Source organism: Lacerta agilis, chromosome Z (assembly GCF_009819535.1).
Source record: "Lacerta agilis isolate rLacAgi1 chromosome Z, rLacAgi1.pri, whole genome shotgun sequence".
Lineage (NCBI taxonomy): Eukaryota > Metazoa > Chordata > Lepidosauria > Squamata > Lacertidae > Lacerta > Lacerta agilis.
This window is the reverse complement of record NC_046331.1, coordinates 14,612,274-14,633,391: the sequence shown is the minus strand read 5'-3', so window position 1 is coordinate 14,633,391 and position 21,118 is coordinate 14,612,274. Positions and strand designations below refer to the sequence as shown.

At 42.5% G+C, this 21,118-nt stretch overlaps 1 protein-coding gene across 1 annotated transcript; it reads right to left on the bottom strand.

The window, feature by feature from the left end:
- Nucleotides 1-538: 538 nt before the first annotated feature.
- TBC1D13 (TBC1 domain family member 13) lies at nucleotides 539-17,101 on the bottom strand. The gene is made up of 12 exons (XM_033137646.1): nucleotides 16,919-17,101; nucleotides 11,859-11,932; nucleotides 9,579-9,619; nucleotides 8,980-9,041; nucleotides 8,030-8,129; nucleotides 7,671-7,753; nucleotides 7,369-7,528; nucleotides 6,476-6,686; nucleotides 6,049-6,212; nucleotides 4,795-4,955; nucleotides 3,478-3,535; nucleotides 539-945 (listed from the first exon to the last, which is right to left on the bottom strand). Exons 1-12 carry the CDS (start codon nucleotides 16,939-16,941, stop codon nucleotides 880-882), a joined length of 1,203 nt encoding a protein of 400 aa, XP_032993537.1. The 5' UTR covers nucleotides 16,942-17,101; the 3' UTR covers nucleotides 539-879.
- Nucleotides 17,102-21,118: the final 4,017 nt, after the last annotated feature.

Genomic DNA, 21,118 nt, shown 5'->3' with positions numbered 1-21,118 from the left:
GTGTCTCAAGATCTTCTGTACAGCCCAGTAGCTGCTAGGGCACTGAGCTATGTAGCAATGCTGCAGCAAGCACCTTATGGCCTGCAATCTCTTAGCAGTGGGAATAAGAGTAGGAGGGAAAAGAATAGGGCACCCTCTCTAAGGCAGTGGGTGATAAGGCCAATTCAACAAAGCTCTTGTTTTCACTCTTAGAGCTAGCTTCCAAGTACAGCAAAGATCAAAATGGGAGGGGATCAGATAAGAGGTGACTGTTGGAGAGGGCTTTGCTTGGGGAAATTCAGTGCTATATACCCATTTCCTTGAAGGAAGAAAGTCAGAGATCCATCTGGCATTTAGCTGTTGTGGGAACAGAATAGGGTTTAACAAGTAGAAGCAGAGTCCAGCAACTCCCCACATAGGAAAGTACCCAAGTTTTGAAATATGCTAGCTCTCTCTCCTCATACGGCCAAATTCCACTGGTGCCTGTCCTGTCTGTATCCCAATAAGGTTGTGTGTGTGTGTGTGTGTGTGTGTGTGTGCATTAAGTACCCTGCAGCAGTAATGCCCCTTGATATTCTTCATTCCATAATGACAGGGAAACAGATGCTCCCATCTCCCTGTCTTGAGTCATTTAAGAGAGAAATACAAAATTCAAAAGGGAATAGGTCACTTGTTGCGGAATCATTTCAGCAGGTGAGATTCAAGAAATGTTAAGAGTGCAGAGCCCAGCAAAACTGAAAGTCACTCTCTTGGGAATTAATAGAGCGGGAGAAGCCTCTCCTGGGGCAGAGAGCCAGGACACAAGAGTCAGGCCCCTGATAAGAGGCTGAAGCAGGAGCTTTCAGCAGCAGACTCCACCTCCAGGTACCTGCAGAGACTCTCTCTCTCTATGATCCAGGGCTATTTGGAGTCTTGAAGATCTTTTGCCTTCTTCAAGATCAGGTGAACATCAGAGATGGGGTAATCCTGCATGAAAAGAAAGAGCAAAAATCTAAAGGGCAGAGCTCGAATGACCATTCCTCACCCCAAATATTTTATTTCTTAGACAAAAACTGGAGGCACATGGTGACTCAGTGCCATCACTGTATGCAAATGCTTTGCTCATTAAAGACCATAAAGAACCATTATTCTCAGCATTGATGGAACTCACATAATACTTCTATTATTATTTATCTTAATTATCTGTAAAGGGAATCTCTGTTATGAGTTAATACTTTATTATCCCCTTGGAGCTGTGCCTTTGTATCTTTGGTCCTTCCAGGATGTGACGCTCGGTGGTTTAAATTTTTTATTCTTTGTTTTTGTTTCTTTTCTTTTGGTTAATATATCAGTAAAATTAAAAAAAGGATGGGTGAAAAAATAACCTGAATTGGGGTGGGGTTGGGATCTGTTGTAGAGTGAGGGAGACTGGACATTCCACTGGCTGGGATCACCCACGTGACTGAGGGCAGAGGCTCAGCAGGAGTAAAACCAACATCCCTTTCATGGTGGGTATCGTTTTTTAAAGAAGGATGAACATCTTATCACTCCCCAAAAATCTGCTGCCTGAAAAAACAATTTTGTGGGGTAACTGCATATTTAGTCATTTTAAGCCTTTCTAAGTTTTTTTAATAAGGGACATGGGTGGCACTGTGGGTTAAACCACAGAGCCTAGGGCTTGCCGATCAGAAGGTCGGCGGTTCGAATCCCTGTGATGGGGTGAGCTCCCGTTGCTCAGTCCCTGCTCCTGCCAACCTAGCAGTTCGAAAGCACGTCAAAATGCAAGTAGATAAATAGGTACCGTTCTGGTGGGAAGGTAAAAGGCGTTTCTGTGTGCTGCTCTGGTTTGCCAGAAGCGGCTTAGTCATGCTGGCCACATGACCCGGAAGCTGTACGCCGGCTCCCTTGGCCAGTAAAGCGAGATGAGCGCCGCAACCCCAGAGTCGTATGTGACTGGACCTCGTATGGTCAGGGGTCCCTTTACCTTTAAGGTTTTTTATGTTGTATTTTAAATCACTGTAAACTGCCCTGGGACCTCAGGATGAAGGGCAGGTAATAAAGTAACAATAAAGCACAACAACTTGATGTCGCTGCCAAAACATGGGAGGCGCCATCAGTATCCGTGTTCCATTGGCTTTTGAAGACACGCCTGTTTACACAGGCATTCCTTTGATCCCTTGGCCTCTTGTATTAACTGCCTTAACAGGAAGTGTTTCATTGCACATTTTAATCATGGTCATTTATATTTGAATGTATTTAACGGAACTGGTTTTTTCCTGCACTTTAACTGTGGTGCCATGTTGCAATTCTTTCTTTTTCCCCAAATTGCTTTTCATTTAGTTTTCATTCATTATACAATTGCACACTTCTAACAATCTTTACAATATATTCAAGTTATAACCATTTTCAATATCGTATCTTTTCCTATCCCTGTGACTTCCCACCAGCACGCTGCAGCTTCTTCTACTTACATTTCTTTTTCTATTGTGTTGTGAATATTGTTTTTGTTTCCCCCCATAAAGTAAATAACTTATCTATCCATATTTTAGCTTGCAAAATTTAATCAATGCATATCAATCGTTTTATTTTGGAACAATGTTTTATCATATATTCTTCCACACTTTCCCATTCTTTCCTAAGTTTCTGATTTGATGTCTGATATAATTGGCCAAAATGACAGCCGCTATATAATCCACATAGCTTATTTTGCCAATCAGCTTTTGATGGGACTGTTTCCCCTTTCCAATTTTTGGCTATTAATATTCTGGCAGCAGCTGTGGCAAATAAAAACACTTTTTTCTTATCCTTAGGGATGTCTATTGATAAGATACCTAATAGGAACACTTCTGTTTCTCTCTCTCGATATTTTAAACATCTTTTTCAATTTGTCATGTACAATACACCAGAATTATTATTATTTTTTACATTCCCACCATACATGGTACATCATTCCTTCTGCCGTATTACATCTCCAGCAAGTGTTAGATTTTAATTTATAGATCTTAGCTTATTGAGTATCTCCAAAACCGATTATGTTTTGTAAATGGCTGAGAAACCTTATGGGTGTAGTACATACAAGCAACAACCAATTTGCGTGAGGATTATGTTTGTAAACCCCACTCTGCATAAGCCCACTCTCCCCTTTTGTGCCCATGTGCCCCTTTTCAGTCCACTTCCAGGTTGCGGTTGATGCACGCAGAATAGTCATTGCCTGTACATACATACGTACATACATACGAGTTGTATCCAACTGAGTTCTCATCTGTACTACACCCCTGAATATTTGTCACTGGGAACTGCAGGTGGATAGAGTGTTGCTGTTGCACTCAGGACCTGCTTGCGGGTTTCCCATTAGGACATCTGGTTGCCCACTGTGAGAACAGGATGTTGGGCCAGATGGGCCTCCTTTTATGTTCTCTCTAGTGGTTGCCCACCTTAGTTTACTAATCAAAGCGTGGAGGTGGGCAGGGTGGTGAACAGAGGCAGGACAACTGAAGAACTTCCCCTATTGCATTTTACCTGCAAAAGTCGCATATTCAGAGTAAAATCTCCTTCTAGTAATTGGTCCCGAATGAGCCTGGAAGACAGGGGGAGAAAGAAATGATCAAAGCACTCTTGCTTTGTTAACAGGATGCGTTGAGATGTTAACAGGATCCCTAACAACCCTCAACAAACTACAGCTCCCAGAATTCTATGGGAGGGGTAGAGCCACGACTGTTTATAAAGTGGTACAATAACTGCTTTAAATGCATAGTGCAGCTGGGGCCTATGTAAGAAATAAAAGAAGCAATAAAAATACAACTAAAAATCATTCTGCACCTAGCAAGGGCACAATACAATTGCTACAGCAGGCAAAAAAATAATTGTGGTCTGCCAAGACCCTCGGTGATTTTCAAGTGGTCTATGGACAAGAAGAGTTTGGGAACCACAGTTCCAAGTGGCACAGCCCTTGTCACTCTGCCTGTAGCATATTGAGGCCTCTCTTCCCCAAACCTGATTCTACATTCAACTGGGATCAGCTGTACTAGGAAGCTTCCTATTAGCAGCTCCCTGGTGGAGTTAACAGGGCTCTCTCAGTGCCAACCAGTTGATGGACATCTCTGAAAGCCATCACTCTGAAGGCCATTTGCAAATGGTTTTGAATATGAATAGCTCATGAAAGGACTGGCTCTCAGCGCCCATCAACTGATCGGCACCAACAGCCACCTCTCTTTTAAATTGAGCTCTCAGAATTCATCAGCTCAGCAGCTGTGTCAGGCAGTTTTCAAAGGGACCCAGCAAGCCTTTTCCCATTTGTCACCTGTCTTCCAGTGATCAACAGGTGGACACTGGCAACCCATCTGTCAAAGTTGGCCCATGGGGGTTGGAGAGAAAGGCCAGGATGGTATTTAATTCACTTGTTCCATCTGTACAAGGATTTCTGCTTGCACAATAGAAACCCCCAGATTTAGGCAGCACATGGGGGAAGAAAAAGGAGAAAACATTCTATTGTGCAAGTAGAAATCCTTGCACTGATAGAGGACATTCATACATTTTTGATACAACACTGTTTCCTACCCTGATCTACAAACTCACAAGCAGACAATGAAGGTGACAGCCATTCATGCATCCTTTATTTCTCTCCAGAGGAGAGGCTACCTCTGGACACATATTCCAGAGTTAGGCTACCTCTGGACACAGACTCTTTACAGCTATACTGCATAATGGCCACAGACAGACCTGACCTCCTATACGAGTTGCCCTGTTCCTTTGAAAAAAGAGAAGTTTGCCACAGCCATCACCATGCTAGAATGGCGATCCATGCGGGGCATTGCCAACAGTTGTGCTGGAACTCACATCAACATGGCGCAGCAGACTAGCAGCAGGAAGTCAAAACGGTTGTCGTCAGCAAAGAGAGAATCCCAGATGCGGATGACGTCTGGCAACAGAAACTCCTGGGACAGCAGCAGTGTTAGCCAGCGGAAGGTGAAAAACTGGGGCTTGATGTTCTGCTCTTGCTGGTGGTGGAGAGACAAAAGCATTTGTTTCAGACCACTTCTTTACAAGTGTTTGTGCTCCAGTTCCCTTGATATCTGGGTGAGAGGGAACTTAAGAAGCTTCCTTTGTATCAGAGCATGTAGTCAGAGCATTGGGTCCATCTAGCTGAGTACTGTCTACATTGACTAGCAGTGGCTCTCCAGGACTTCAGTCAGGGAGTCTTTCCCAGCCCTGCCTGGAGATGCTGGGGATTGAACCTCAGACCTCTTGCATGCAAGGCAGATGCTCTGCCACTGAGCTGTGGCCCACAAGCAAGCGGAGGGATCAGAGCTATGGTTCTTCCTCTTAACCACAGAGATTCCAATCTCTGAATTGAGAGCTGAGTTAAATAGGGACATTTTGGGGAGCAGAAGTGAGCCTACTAAAAAGCTCTTGCTGGTCCTCTTTTCATTTCCTTAACCAAACCTACAAGGCAGTTAAATTCTCTGCAAGTTTGAGTTACCGTTAAGCAGACATTTAAGTTTTGTTTAGTCTCTACACCTCTCTGGAGTATTTTTGATTCAAGAAGTTTCCTTCCCCCTTCCAAGTCTTTTGAGAACAATAAAAATTGCTACAGATCACCAGAGCTACTCTTTGCAAAGGAACAAGTAACCATTGGGTTCATTCAAATGACTTATTTCACTTATATACCACCTTTTCCTCCAAGGAGTTCCAAGATGGGGTACATGGTTCTCCCTCTCCTCATTTAATCTCCACAACAACCCTGCGAGGTTGGTTAGGCTGAGAGGTACTGACCGGTCCAAGGTCCCCAGTGAGTTTCACAGCCAAGTAGATTTGAACCCTAGTTTATATTAAGTGTTTCTGTTTCAAAATTCTGCTGCCCCTGCTCACCAATTCCCTCTTTCGTTACAGCTCATCTACCCTCTCGTGTCCATCCCCTGACAGTTTTAAAGGGGCAGGTGCTTCAGAGAGCAGTTGGTTCTTTTATGTATATAGGAAGATATACCACTTAATGCCACAATATATGATCACTTCATTAAGGATGCTTCCCATACACACATACCAAGGCTTCCTAGGACTGTTTGAAAGCCACTGTGGAACAATATTCCTTACCAGTTTCATGTAGAGCTCCACATCTTTCTCTTTCAAGGTGGAGTACACCTTCTCCATTTTGTAGGTGATGCCACACTGAGAGTCATCCAGACTCTTGATGAAGTTATCCCTGATCTCAGACATGAGGTTAGTGAAACAAAAGAAAGTATCCGCTTCTGCGTGTTCTATAGGGGGGGGGGGGATAAGGAAGATACCATCAGCTTTGTTATCAAGACCACAAGCCAGTTGAGTGACCTGGTTTGCACGTTTCTTGGATCTCAGCAAGTTACAAGGCAGTATTACAGAGTCAAGTCAACCCAAAGCTATGGTTTGTTCAACAAGCCACAAGTTGACCCATAGAGAAACAAACCAGGGTTTATTGAACATTCAGCATTACAGTATTTGAGAACTGGACAGTACGTTCAAGAAGGTCATGTGCTCTTCTTACTTTTCCATTCGCTGTTGGGGTCTGTAGCAAACGTGTAGTAAAGAGGTCCTACAATTTCATTCATCCCTTGGACGTAGGCTATCCCCGGATTCAGCTTAGCATAGATGAAGAGGATTCGTTCTACAACCTCCCAGTGAGCCTCACAGCCATTGGGCAGAACCTCATACTCGTTCAGCGAGTTAGAGGCCAGCGTTTTCAGAGGAGAACTTACCTAAGAAATCAAAGGAAGGAGAACAACATACAAAACCAGGTCTGGAGCAAATGGAATCTCCATTATTTCTGTCACTTAAATCCCACCTTTCCCCATCTTTTGAAATAGCACACAAGATGCTTATAACAAAATCACCACACTCCTAAAACCAAATATCATCAAGCAACATATTCTATATGCCTCTATATTCATAACCTTGTCCTTCCAAGAATTGGAACATGAGTGATTATTCATATCTTCCCTGTTTCATTTCTTTTACTGTATATATATTTACTTTGTTTCGACAAAGTACAAAATATTGTCTCTCTTGCTATTTCATATTGTTAAAATTTCAATTGTACACACAAACACCTCAGATGTTGGAGGAAGTTCATGTTCATACAGGAGAAGATGGGACTTGAGATATCTTGGCCTTTCTCTGCTTCAGGCTTTTAAAGTCAAGACCATCATTTTGAATTAGGCCTCAAAACTAGCTGGAAAGCTAGTCTGGTAGCCACATATCCCTACTTTAGAGAGGACAGACCTCTATTTGAAGGCATTTTCTATTTCAGTGTTTTTTAACCCTGGGTCTCCATATGTTGGACTACAACTCCCATCATTCCTGAATGCTGGCCAAGCTGGCTATGGATGATGGGGGCTGTAGTCCAACAATAACGAAAATACATAGCTCTCTTTCCCTTACGTTTGTGACGCCACTCCGGTTCCGTGCCACTGTCTGTGACTTGAGAGTTGTCTGCTCCACTCGCTTCCGGAGGGTCTCAAACTCATTCAGGGGGTCCAGGATCAACAGGCAGGGGTATTCGGTCATGCTCTGGAAGAATGCCATGTCAGGATACAGCCTCCTGGGTGAAATAATTATTCGCTGGGCTTGTAAAAAGGACAAGCAAAGCACCATGGCGAAAAGGGAGCCGTCCCAAAGCAGATGAAGCTGTGGCGGTGGGATTTAGGCCTTCCCACACCCCCTACACTCACGTCTTCACATACCTGACATCCTTGTCTATCTGCAGCAGCACTTCGTTGTCCTTGAAGTAAGTGTTCCACCTGCTATCAGGGTTCGGATTCAGTGGCTTTATGGAAGAGTTTGAGAGAAGAAGCCAGGCTGAGAGTAAGAAAGGCCTTCAAACACTAAAGCAGGGCTTCTAAGAGCTTAAGGAGAGCCTTGCAGGATGAGACTACAGGCCCAGCTAGCTCAGCATCCTGTTCTCACAGTCGCTCTGGGAAGCCCGTAAGCAGCACTCGAGCACAAGCGCAATCTTCCCACCTACAGTTCCCAGCAACGGGCATTATTCAGAGGCATGCTGCCTCTGACCATGGTTTAGCCTTACTGTTGATGCTGCACTTACGTGATCCTCCATAGTCACATCTTCTCTAGAGACTCCGAGGTTGGCTTTGGCTATTCCAGGCTGTATAATCATTTCCTTCAAAAACTGGGTATACAATTCTCTTCAACAGGGAGGGGGAAAGAATTATATGTTAGGAACCAGTTTTAAACCCAAATACCCACTGGCACCACCCACAGTCAGTGTGCAGCCCCAGATTACCCCAGAAGGCCCATGATAGGATGCCCAACCCCTGCTCTACAATGAAAGAGGGGGGAAAGAGAAAGTTGCATCAATGATGCAAAATTGATTGTGGGCTCTTCTGGTACTGTATTCAGTATTCTTAGATCTGCTTTAAATAAACATAGAAAGTGCCAAGCTTTATTCTTACGTTTTCTCTTGCTATCCAAATGTCATTATTCTAATCTGACTGGAGCATCTAGTTTAAGTTTTGTTTTGTGGTTTGTTTGTTTTTAAAAAAATAGAGTTGGAAGCTTTAATGGGAAGATCAATTCACAGTGAATTTAGTTTAATTCAGGTAATTTTTTGCTTAGTTTTTAAAAGGCTTTTTCATTGCTGATCTGTTGCTATTATCAGCAACTAAAAAAGAAAGAAAGAAAGAAGTATGGCCCTCAGTCCTAACAATCAGCAGTATGAAATTTCCACAGTGGACATTCCAATAGAGAAGCAAGTACAAGGGTATTTTAATTAATACTTATAGAATCAGACACTGCAGCATTGGCTGCTATTGTGAAGTCAAGAGAGACTGATCTTAAAAAATAGTAGTGACATAAACTCCATAAACAGGGAGATGAAGTATCTGAAGAAGTGTGCATGCACACGAAAGCTCATACCAGAACAAACTTAGTTGGTCTCTAAGGTGCTACTGGAAGGAATTTTTTTATTTTTTATTTTGTTTTGACTATGGCAGACCAACACGGCTACCTACCTGTAACCAGAAAAGATTAATTTACCTCTGCTTCTGCAAAACGGAGCTCCATAAGGTTTTCTCCACAGGAAGGTAGTTCAATAGGATCTGTACAAAGAGAGCAGGATGACTAAAAGGGCCTTATATTATTGAGCAGCAGTTATTTAGCTAAATGTTTATGGCTACCTGTTTTTCTAGAGCACAAGAATCTTAAAGGAATCCAGCTCAATATACCCTTGGGGTAAAAGTGTTCTCACATAATCACAATTCTCCCATCTGTCAAATGGGAATTTGCTGCAAGGATCAACCTATTATTTATTCATTTATTAAGTTCATATCCCACCTTATTAACATTGTTAATAATTTCAAGGTTTCTGGGAACAGCCACTTTCAGCTATCAAATCCCTAGCTGAACAGGAATGCTTTTCTAAATTCCTCCTGAAAGTTAATAACAAGGGAGACAGATCCCACCAGGGAGGGCATTCCACAAATGGGGAACCATAACCAAGAAGGCTCTGTGTTTGTAAAGCACTCAGGAGTTCTGCCTAAGTGGATACAGTATGATTTGAAAACATCACCCCAACCTCTTAAGCCTGTACAAAACACCAAGAGAAGACTCAGGCTCCTCGTCAAAAAAAATCCTACCTTCCAGCACAGGCAGCGCAAGCCACCTTCAAAGGGAATCCCTGTGAAACAAGCAAAAACAGGACCACTGCAATTAAGCATAGCTGTCTTTCTCCACCAAGGGCATGACTTTCGTCATCATGCCTAAATTTCCCTTCTCTCAGTTCAGAGGGGAAATGCTACACTTGGAAGATAAGAATCTAAGAAGAGCCTGGCTGCTGGGCCAGGTCAAAGGTCCATCCTGTTCTCGCAGTGGCCAGCCAGATGCCCTAATGTGAAAGCCTGCAAGCAAAAGCTGAGAACAGCAGAAACTCCCCCCACTTGTGATTCCCAGCAACTGCTATTCGGAGGCATCCTGCCTTCGGACAGTGGGGGCAGACCACAGGCAGCATAGCCGTATACTCCATGAACAGACAAAGAAGTAATAAATAGAGAAACAGAAAAAGGGAAATAAACAACTAAAGGAAGGAGGCATCCAGCAGCTCCTCCTTCACCAAGTGTGTGTGTGTGTGTGGGTGTTTTCTATTCCCTCCAGTATTCTCTATCTGTTATTTTTTAACTGGACCTTAGTCTAATTTTTATGCTTACATCCCACTTTTTCTCCATGGAGTTCAAGGAGACATACCGTATATACCGGCGTATAAGACGACTGGGCGTATAAGACGACCCCCAACTTTTCCAGTTAAAATATAGAGTTTGAGATATACTCGACCACAGATTTTCGACCCCCAACTTTTGAGATGATTTTCCTGGATTAAAAAGTAGTCTTATACGCCAGAATATACTGTACATGGTTCTCCTTCCCATTTTATCACACCAATTGGAACCTTGGCCTCCCAGGTCCCAGACAAACACTGTAATCACAGTATCACACTGGATCTTTAGCACATTTCTCTGTTCCATCCTAACAATGCTGAGAGGTAGGCAAGCCAGAGAAAAAGAGAGTCAGAGACAGACAGAAAGACAGAATCTGGGTTGCCCCATGCCAAATCTAATAAACTAGCCATGAGACCGCTGTGAGAACAGGATGCTGCATTAGACGTGCCATTGGCCTGATTTGGCAGGCTCTTCTTCTGTTCTTAAGTTCTTTTTTAAGCACACAAATATCAAGACGAGCAACATTTACACATCTAACAGCGTAAAAAGATTTTTAAAAATTCAGTTGCACAAGCACTTTTTAAGTTTCCAAGAGTTACTATGTTTAAATATTTATAGAAATAGTAACTCAGTGACAGCCAGGTTGGCCTTTGGTTGTTTGAAACAGCAGCCAGAAGTAGATTGTGGAACCTTTATCTAGAACATTTAGCATTCCTTTAACTCATTGGAGGGGAGAATACGAAATGACACAAGACTGTATGTGAATACTGACCATTTGCACAGTGTTTTAAAACAAGGCAATCCAAGTACAGAGGCAGCCTGTGATTCTCTTTGCAAAAATGTATTATTCATAATGCAAATTACTGAAGGCAAAATCCCTGGGAACAGATTGTGATGTATTTAAGATGGGAATTAGAGGTACGTAGGAAAAGAACAAAAACTCTATGGGTGAAGGGAACCACTTACAGCCACTTAATGCCCTGATGGCTAAGGGACCCACTTACAGCCCTCTGAGAGTAGATCTCCTGCTTGTTCTAGCCCTTGGTAATGCCCAGTTGTGCTTTTTTAAAAAAAATTCAGGATAGGAAGCTGGCTCATACCATAGTAAGCCGCCTGTTTACACTGGCTGACAGTGACATGCTGACTTACACTGACTCAGACCCTTGGCCCATCTAGCTCAGCACAGTTGACACTGACAGAAAGTGGCTCTCCAGGTTTCAGGAAGGGGGACATTCCCAGCCCTACCTTGGGATGCCATGGGGGATGCAAAGCAGATGCTCTGCACTGAGCTGCCACTTGCAGGAGTGAGTTTCACAGTTTAACTGTGACTGTGCATTGAAGGGAAAGACTGATAGTGGAGGAGAAGCAGTATTTTCAGGAGAGAAACACTTTGCTATGCCAGCAGATTCAGATAACCTTCTACACATCACGATGCTGTTCTAGTTACATCCGTATTTACAACCACAAGGCACGCCTGTTGAAAAACAGCAACGGTTATCTCCAAATCCAGAAACGGGTTGTTTTTGGTTTTTGGTTCCTGAAGAATGCTGCTTTCACCCCTGATCAAAGCATTATTTTTTGCTAGGCTCCATCAGTTGAAGCTCATCCCTCCTGGGAAGCTCTGATCACCGTCTTAGCTTGAGCCCTTGAAACTAGGCCTGTGCAGGTGTCTATTATGAGGGAGAATTTGCCAAAGTCACTTACCGCTGAAGCAAAGTTCACGTAGCTTCTCTAGCGTGATGTTGGCCTCACTAAGGATGTCTTGAAATTCTGCAATCCTAAAGGAAGAGGAGAAGGTAACACATGCAGGTGATAAATGCAACAATCATCAGAAGGAAGCGTGTTAACCCAACAACGCAACTGCATTCCAGGTTGCTACCTTGTTATTATCCAGCTCTTATATGATTTAGACATTGGGTACATTAGGTTTTTTGTTTTTTAATTCCACCAGGCCCAAATCTTACTAAGATAATGCCCAGGCTTGAATGGTGTTCAATATTACTATTAATATTTGCATCAAGGGCACCTACAATCTAGCCAAGCCCATTGTAAACAGTCAGAGAAATGTGCCATTCAGATAAGGGCTTTTATCTGAGCAAAACAAAGCCATGAGACTATGGGGTGGGGGGAAGGAAGCAGCCAGCTGCCCCAACAATGGCTGCACCTTCCCAAACTACTGAAGTTTCTTAAAAAGAACAAAAGAAGAGTTCTGATGGATCAGGCCAGTAGCCCAGCTAGTCCAGCAAGCAGTTTTCACAGTGGCTATGGAGATGCCTGGGATATACCATCAAACAGGACTCGAGTCCAAGAACCCTCTCCTCTTCCTTTGTTTTCTGGCAACTGGTATTCAAAAGCTCTTGTGCCTCCAACCATGGCAGCAGAGCATAGTCATCGCGGCTAGCAGCCATTGATAGCCCACTCCTCCACGAGCTTCCCTAATCCTCTTTTAAAGGGATCCTGACTGTCATCAGGATCAACACCCTGCACTGCAGGAATTGCAACTAAACCATCCATGACAGATGGCTATCCAATCTCTGCTTTAAAACTTCCAATGAAGGAGAGCCCACAACCTCCTGAGGGAAGGTTCCACCTCCAAGGAAGGAAGGAAGGAAGGAAGGAGAGTCCTCCATCTGAGGGAGTCTGTTCCACAGTCAAACAGTTCTCACCATCCTTTTGTTTAGTTGGATTCTCTTGTAACTTGAAGCCATTGGTTTGGGTCCTATCCTCCAGAGCAGAAGAAAAAATGCTTGCTCCATTTGTGACAGCCCTTTAGATATTTGAACATGCCTAGCAGTCTCCTCTTTTCCAGGCTAAATATACCCAGCTCCTTCAAACATTCCTTAAAAGCCTTGGTTTCCAGACCTGTGATCAGGTTGGTCACTCTCCTCTGTACACGTTCCAGCTTATCCATATCCTTCTTAAACTGTGGGACACAGTACTCCAGGAGTGGTCTGACCAAGGCAGAATAAAGTGGTACTATTACTTTTCTTGACCTGGACACTATAAAGCCTAGACTCGCATTAACTTTTTTTTTTTTTTTTGCTACTGCATCACACATGTTAGGCTTGTGATCCACTAAGACCCCTAGATCCTTTTCACATCTACTACTAGTAAGCCAGGTTTCCCCCCCCCCATGTTATATTTATTTCACTAATGTGAACTGCATATTAGTCTACCTGCCTGCCTTCTTACTTACAACCAGGGTGGATTTGATTTAAATCACTAGTCAGTAAGGCTCAGGGTGGATTTAATAAAAAAAAATCCATTTAAATAAAAAAAAAATCCGATTTAAATCGGATTTTTTTTATTTAAATCCACCCTGAGCCTTACTGACTAGTGATTTAAATCCACCCTGCTTACAACCAATCAGGAAGCAGCTCTGTCTGCCACTGGCTCTGGCTCCACCTACTGGTGATCCCACCAGCCCCAACACCTTCTAGCCACCACTGCTGGCCACCATTAGAAAAAAAAAAACAGACAGGCCCTTCTCCTCCAGCATCCTGTTGTCACAGTGTCCAACCAGTCTCCAATCACATGCCTGCGGGAGACCCACAAACAGGACTTGAGAACCCCTACTGTGGTTTCCAGCAATTGGTTTTCAGAAACATTTGTGATCTAGAATGGGCTTTCCCCCTTGCCTTTCTTCTTTTTACCACATTCCTGACTTTTGTAGAAGATTCAATGCCTAGCAATTAGCAGAAACTGTTAAGATTCTGCAAGGAGCTGGCACCCTTGGATGGTATTCAAGCAAACTAGTTCATGCAAATTGGTGAAGAGAATTTCATCAGTTGAAAAGACGAGATTCCTTTTTTTGAAGTAAGAAGCACTGGGGTGTGTGGGTGTGGGTGTCAAGTTTGCCTGAAAACTTCACTCTATCTCTCCTGGAAGTTGTCTCTCTCCTCTTCATCCCACATGGGTGTGGGGCTTAGTCAAATTTGTTTAGGAAAGGCACTTTACACACAAGTTCTTTCCTTGTGTGTCATGCAATGTCATGACACTGCAGTGTGGGGGCTAAGCATACAAACATGCCCTCATCAACAACTGACTTTGCATTTTTGAGCATTCAGAGGGAAAATGGACCCCCCCCAAAAAAAAAAACCCTGGAAGGAAGATGGATTGCTAAATGCTGGAGAAGCGATTTTCAAGCCACAGTGGTTTCCTTCCTTGACACTGTAGATAACGGAGCTCTTCAGAAAACACATTTTTAAATAACCATAAAAAATATATTCCTGTAGCATTGTTATGTGGTGGTATTTTAACCCCCCAAACTCATAGCTGGAAGCAAACACATCAACATTTAAAACCCATGGACAAGTGACTTCTGTTTACACCATCATTCAACAGGTTAGTAAGCACTATAATCATCATAACATCATTCAACAGGTTAGTAAGCACTATAATCATCATAACATGAACATCTTACTACAGAGTCTGACCATTTAACTGGTCTATCTATCTCGTTGTTGTTTACACTGATAAGCAGTGGCTTTCCAGGGTTTCAGGCAGGGATATTCCCAGCCCTACCTGGGAATTGAACCTGGGAACTTCTGCATGCAAAGCAGATGCTCTACCACTGATCTACCACCTTCCACTAAAATTTAAGAATGATTCCAAGTCCCTGTGGTTCTACATAAAGCACAGAAACCCAAGAAGCTGCCTAGTTATACTGTGCCATACCACTGGTTCATCTAGCTTAGTACTGCAAAAACTGTCTGGCAGTGGCTCTCCAAGTAACTCAGTTGGTAGAGCATGAGACCCTTAATTGCAGAGTTGTGGGTTCAAGCCCCATGTTGGGCAAGTCTCTTGCATTGCAGGATGTTGAACATTATGATCCTGTGGTCCCTTGGAACTACAACTCTGAGTGGTAGTGACTCTCATGGGTTTTGGACAAGGAACATTTCCAGCCCTAGCTGGAGATGCCAGGGGCTGAACATGGAACATTTTGCATGCAAAGCAGGTCCTCTACCAATATGCTATGGCATTCCCCTGAAAAAATGGGGTTCAGTGGAACTAGAAATAATTATAATCCATTTTTTAAAAGTTGAGGGAGAATTGCCTCCCTATGGAGCTGGAATCAATCAGTTTCCAATTAAGACAACCTGGGTTTACCAGGATGATTAATCTTCTGTAGCAACTATCAATTTAGGCAAGGTAGTATCATAGGCTAGCATGCTGGAACTGGACCAGGGAGACCAGGGTTCAAATCCCCACCCAACTATCAAGTTCATGCTGAGCAACCCTGAGCTTGTAACTTTCTCTAGGCCTAATCTACCTCACAGGGAATTTGTGTGTATTAAAAGGAGATAACATACTAGTACAAGCTCCTTGAAGGAAGGTTATAAATGTGGTTTTAGCTGTGTACACACTATACTTTCAAAGCACATTTCCCCCTCTTAAATAATTCTAGGCACTGTGGTTTGTTAAGAGTTGCTGAGAATTGTCACTCTGAAGGATAAACTACAGTGACCACTGCCCAGAATTATCTAAGGGAAATAATGTGACTTTACATTTTGAAAAGTAAGGGAAAAGATGAAGAACCAACAGGGAGGGGAGGGGAGAGAGGAAGAGGGAAGGTTGCAAATGAGAGGCAGAGAGGAAAAGAAACCCCCTCAAATGTTGGACGAGAAGGCATCCTTCTACTTCTTGCAAAACAGGAAAGGGGGGGGTTAAATATCAATAAACATCACACTTACAGAATACATGCAAAGGGAAAAGAAAAAAGAGGGTTTTTTTCTGAGGGGTGGGGGATTGCTCTGTCTAAGCAAGCAAGCACACACCAAAAAGGAAAGGCAGTAACATTTGCAGAAAATTGCCACTGCAAACCTCACCTTCTGAAATCCGATAAATAATATCAGTATCTACTAAACAGCAATAAATAAAGCTTATCCATTGCAGCCCTGAGCTCCTTTTGGGGTGAAGGGCAGAACGTAAGATTGAAAAATAAAGATTTGATAAGTAATAAAATGCAAAGTAAGAGAGAAATGGGGAGGCTTCTTCCAAAACAGTAGGGTAGCTCTAAGCAAACAGTACCCTTTCAAAAAAGGAGGGAAAGCCATTAACGTTTGCACTGCCCATTACAAACGTCTCCCTTCCCAATTTATTTTATAAATACAGTAACAAGTTCTCATTTACAAAATGCATGCCAAAAGGTGGGGGGATAGGTTTTTCTCTAAGAGAAAACAAATGAACTGAATGCTTTAATTTTTTTATCGTGCTGTGCTGAAAACTGTCTAAAGCAAACACACACACATACATCCCCCGCCTCCAAGTGGGGAACCCCAAAACAGTTGCCCATTGCAAATCTCATTTCCCGGTTCATTAATACGTATTAAATATCAATAAATATCAAACTCACCCGTTACACACTTCTTGCAAAAACCGAATTATTATTTGTTATTTTAAAAGATATATTTCCTTTAAAAGGGAAGGAGGACTGGCTTTCTAAAGGCAAGCCCCTCCCCTCCCCCAAAAGAGGAAAACACAAACATTTTCCCATTGCAAACCTCTCGCCTTCAATTCATTAACACAAATTGATATATCAAGATCACCCCTTGCAATTTGCATGCAAAAAAAAAAGTGGGGAGGAGAAAACGTTTCCTAGTCTAAGCAAACACCCTTCCTCAAAAGGGAGAAAGCGGCGGGGGTGGAGGGGGAAGGAAGAAGAGACACGAAACAAACAAGCACACATTTGCTACTGCAAGTCCTGCCACCCCGATCTACAATAACGGCCGCTATTGCCACCATTAGTCCCGCGGGCGCCCCACCTGCTCTTGTGGAGACTCGACATGGTGAAGGCCGAGCAGGAGCCTCCGCCGCCTCCTCCGCCTCCTCTTCTGTTCCCTTCTCCCACTCGCAGGACTCGCGGAGCCACTGGCGAGCAGCCCAGCACCAGCCAGCTCCATTCGCGGCGGGCAGAGACTCCGCCCGGCTAAGGGGAATGTGAAGAAATAAATCAAGGGAGAGGAGGAGGAGGAGGTTCCCCGGGGAGGCTGGCCTGCCGAATTGGGCGGGAGGGGAAGGGGAGGTTGGTGCCGGTGTTAGCCCTACTCAAGAGTAGACCCGCTGATAATAAGGGCTATGGCAAGCTTAGGCCTTAATTAATTTAAAAGGGTCTGTCTGTGGAGGACTAGTATTAAATGCAAGCCACAGTAGACAAAGAGGTACACACCACTCAGAAATCAATGGGACCTAAATTAGTCCTATATAGCAGTATTTTTCAACCACTGTTCCGCGGCACACTAGTGTGCCGTGAGATGTTGCCTGGTGTGCCGTGGGAAAAATTCAAGAGAATTACTTTATATATAGTCAATATAGGCACAGAGTTAATTTTTTTTTTTTCATGAATTTTTTTATTTTCCAGCAAATAAAATACAGACAAGTTGAACATACAATATTTTACAATATTACATAAAACTCCGTCGAGTTTTCTGACTTCCCTCCTTCTTTTCTCTGGTTTTCTAACTTCTCACTACTTCCTCGCTTTTTCTTATTTCTGTTCATTTTACTAACTTGTTTTCCTCACTTTGTCTTAACATGTCATCCTAGTGCAAGAATTCTGCCAGCACCCGAAAGTGTTACCAATTTTTACAGTCTTTCATATAATCTAAAAATTTACCCCACTCCGATTGAAACCTTTGGTCTCTTTGGTCTCTTACTCTCCCCGTTAATTTGGCCAATTCTGAATATTCCCATAACTTTGTTTTCCAATCATCTACCGAAGGTAAGTCTTTTGATTTCCAATACTGCGCCAAAAGTATCCTTGCTGCTGTAGTTGCATAAAGGAAAAACCTTTGGTCCTTCTTTTTTATCTCATTTCCAACTAAGCCAATTAGAAAAGCTTCCGGTTTTTTTATAAATGTATATTTAAGTATTTTCTTTAGTTCATTATAAATTACTTCCCAATACTGCTTGATTTTATCGCATGTCCACCACATGTGGTAGAAGTCGCCGTCCTTCATCTCACATTTCCAGCATTTCTTGTCGTAACTTCTATACATTTTTGCTAGTCTTACCGGTGTGAGATACCAGCGATACATCATTTTCATGATGTTCTCCTTCAAAGTTATGCAAGCAGTAAATTTTATGTATTCACACCATAATTTCTCCCACATTTCAAATTGAATATTATGGCCTATATCTATAGCCCACTTTATCATTGTTTCTTTAATTTCTTCATCTTTTGTGAACCACTCTAATAGGTAATTATACATTTTAGATAGTAATTTCTCCTTTCCTTCTAATATTTCTTCTTGGAATTTTGACTTTTTCTTATCGAAATTATGTTTTCTTTTATCCTCATTAAATAAATTATACACCTGGTGGTATTGGATCCACCCTGTCAACCTTTCCGCCACCTGATCATAGGGTTTAATTTTCCATCCTTTTTCTGATTCAATTAACAGGTCTTGATATGTTATCCATTTTTCATCTTCCGTATAAATCTTTTTTATCGTTATTATCTCTGTGGGTGAGAGCCACCTAGGTGTCTTTCTTTCTAGTAAGTCCTTGTACCTTTGCCACACAGAGTTAATTTTTTTAACATTTTCTAATGGTGGTGTGCCTCGTGATTTTTTTCATGAAACAAGTGTGCCTTTGCCCAAAAAAGGTTGAAAAACACTGCTATATAGAGTAGGCCCATTGAAGCTGAGGGGCTAGTAGCAGCTTAGGTCTTAGTTTCAGTGGGTCTACCCTGAGGAGGACGAGCATTAAATGCAAGCCATTATAAATAACGAGCCACCTATACAACTCAGAAATTAATAGGACCTAGATTAGTCCTACTGAGGGCAGACTCATTGGGTTGTAGCTATTAATTATACCATTAATTGTACCATTAGTATTAGTATTAAATGTATTACCCTCTCCCTTCACCAGCAGGCACCAAGGCAGGTTCCAACAATTTAAAATTCAGAATTAAAAGCAGTTAAAATGTATTACAATTATTCACTAGGACATATTGCATTCACATTACTTCTACTAAGAGTAGACTTATTTAAATTAATGGACATATCTAACTTTGCTCCATTAATTTTAGTGGGGTCTACTTAGCTGGATGTAATTTTCCTATATATCTTTATATACCTCTTAGCATCATAAAGAAAAAGAAACTAAGCAATTTATATATCTTTTAAAAAAACATGTTGAATTCAATTCAGTGGTTGTCATAATGTGGATGCACTAAAATTAATGAGCATAATTCCATTTTTTCAGTGGTTCTACAATGAATTGGATATATTCCTTTATTTTTAAAATGCCCCTTAATATACCTCTCGTGACACCTTAAGACTTGCAGTGCATTCAGAAGTACTGGTAATCCCCAGTGAGTCAACAGAACTTACACCTAGGCAAGATGTTTAGAATAGCTGATGAAGGCTTACCTGGGAGCAAGTCCCATCAAATTAAATGGACCTTCTGAGCAGACATACATGGGAATAAGCTATAACAGGTTTATTGTCACAAAGCTTTGGTGAACTAGAGAGGTCACCTCATCAGATGAATGATTATTGTCATGCCCTACTCTAGTTGCTCGCCAGCCCTACATACCCCCCTACACACCTTGCCAACCTCTCACCCAAACCTCTACTGTATCTCTACCTGAAGGAGTGTCTCCACCCCCATCATTCTGCCCAGACACTGAGGTCCAGCTCCGAGGGCCTTCTGGCAGTTCCTTCACTGCGAGAAGGGAGGTTGCAGGGAACCAGGCAGAAGGCCTTCTCAGTAGTGGCACCTGCCCTGTGGAACGCCTCCCACCAGATGTCAAGGAAATAAACAACTATCTGACTTTTAGAAGACATCTGAAGGCAGCCCTGTTTCAGTAAGTTTTTAATGTTTGATGTTTTATTCTGTTTTTAATGTTCTGTTGAAAGCCACCCAGAGTGGCTGGGGAAACCCGACCAGATGGGCAGGGTAGAAATAATAATGCATATAGGAAGAAACAATTTTAAAAAACCCTCCAAGTTCCAGAGTTCTGGGGACTCTCCAAACTAAAATAACTATTCTATTGCAATTTGTAGAATATTTATCACCAAACTTGTATGTTGAGGCAGGCCCTAAACCCAGTTTAAGAGTTAATGAAATAGGAAACTTGCTTTTATTCAAGTCCAAAGTATCCTAGGAGGGCTGTCTATATAGCATGAAGTTTGATAGATAACAGAGACTTGTCCTGCTCACAGGTGCCTTACTTAGATGATTGTGTCCAAGAACTGCTGTTGTGAAAGATCACTGTGCTTTTATGCATGCATGTGTGTAGTTGAATTAAATTGTATTGCCAATTTAAATTGAATTGTCACAGACTTTTTGGGTGTCTCATTGCTATTTAACCCCACTGTTTACATCCCCCCATCTGTTTGCTAAGTGTAACACTTAATGCATTTAAATAATGGACTGTACACCATGAGAGCCCATTAAAATTGGTTAAGTCTTTACAGGCCTTCAGGACTGTTGTTTGCTTTGCAACAGACCAACAAGCCGTCATACCCCTCTGGTCCCTGTAATACAGTGACAGGGTCACAAATATAGTAAGCCCTCTACTTATGCAGGGGTTACATTATGGGAATCGCACTTAAAGCCAAAATTGTGTATAGTCACAACACATTTGGTGCAGGTGCCAATAGGCTCTGTATTAGTATAAGCCCAACTGGACTACAAGGATTCTGGTGTGAAAGATGGAAGCATAAAACTGCTACATGGAACTGGTAACAGGCTGGATTTGGGTAAATAAACTGCAGCTGAAGCTTGACAAGTTGGTATGGGGGCTCCCTTTGGAACTGGTGTGGGGAACATTTGGTCCTCCAGCTGTTGCTCCCATCAACCTTAGCTAGCATGGCCAACGGCCAGGTCGCTGTGATAAAGGGGAAATCTCCTCTAGAGATCACATCCACGCCATACACTTAACTGCACATTTAGAGCAAACACTCCCATCTGAAGATGGGAAACACTCCTATCCGAAGGAGGAAACACTCCTATCT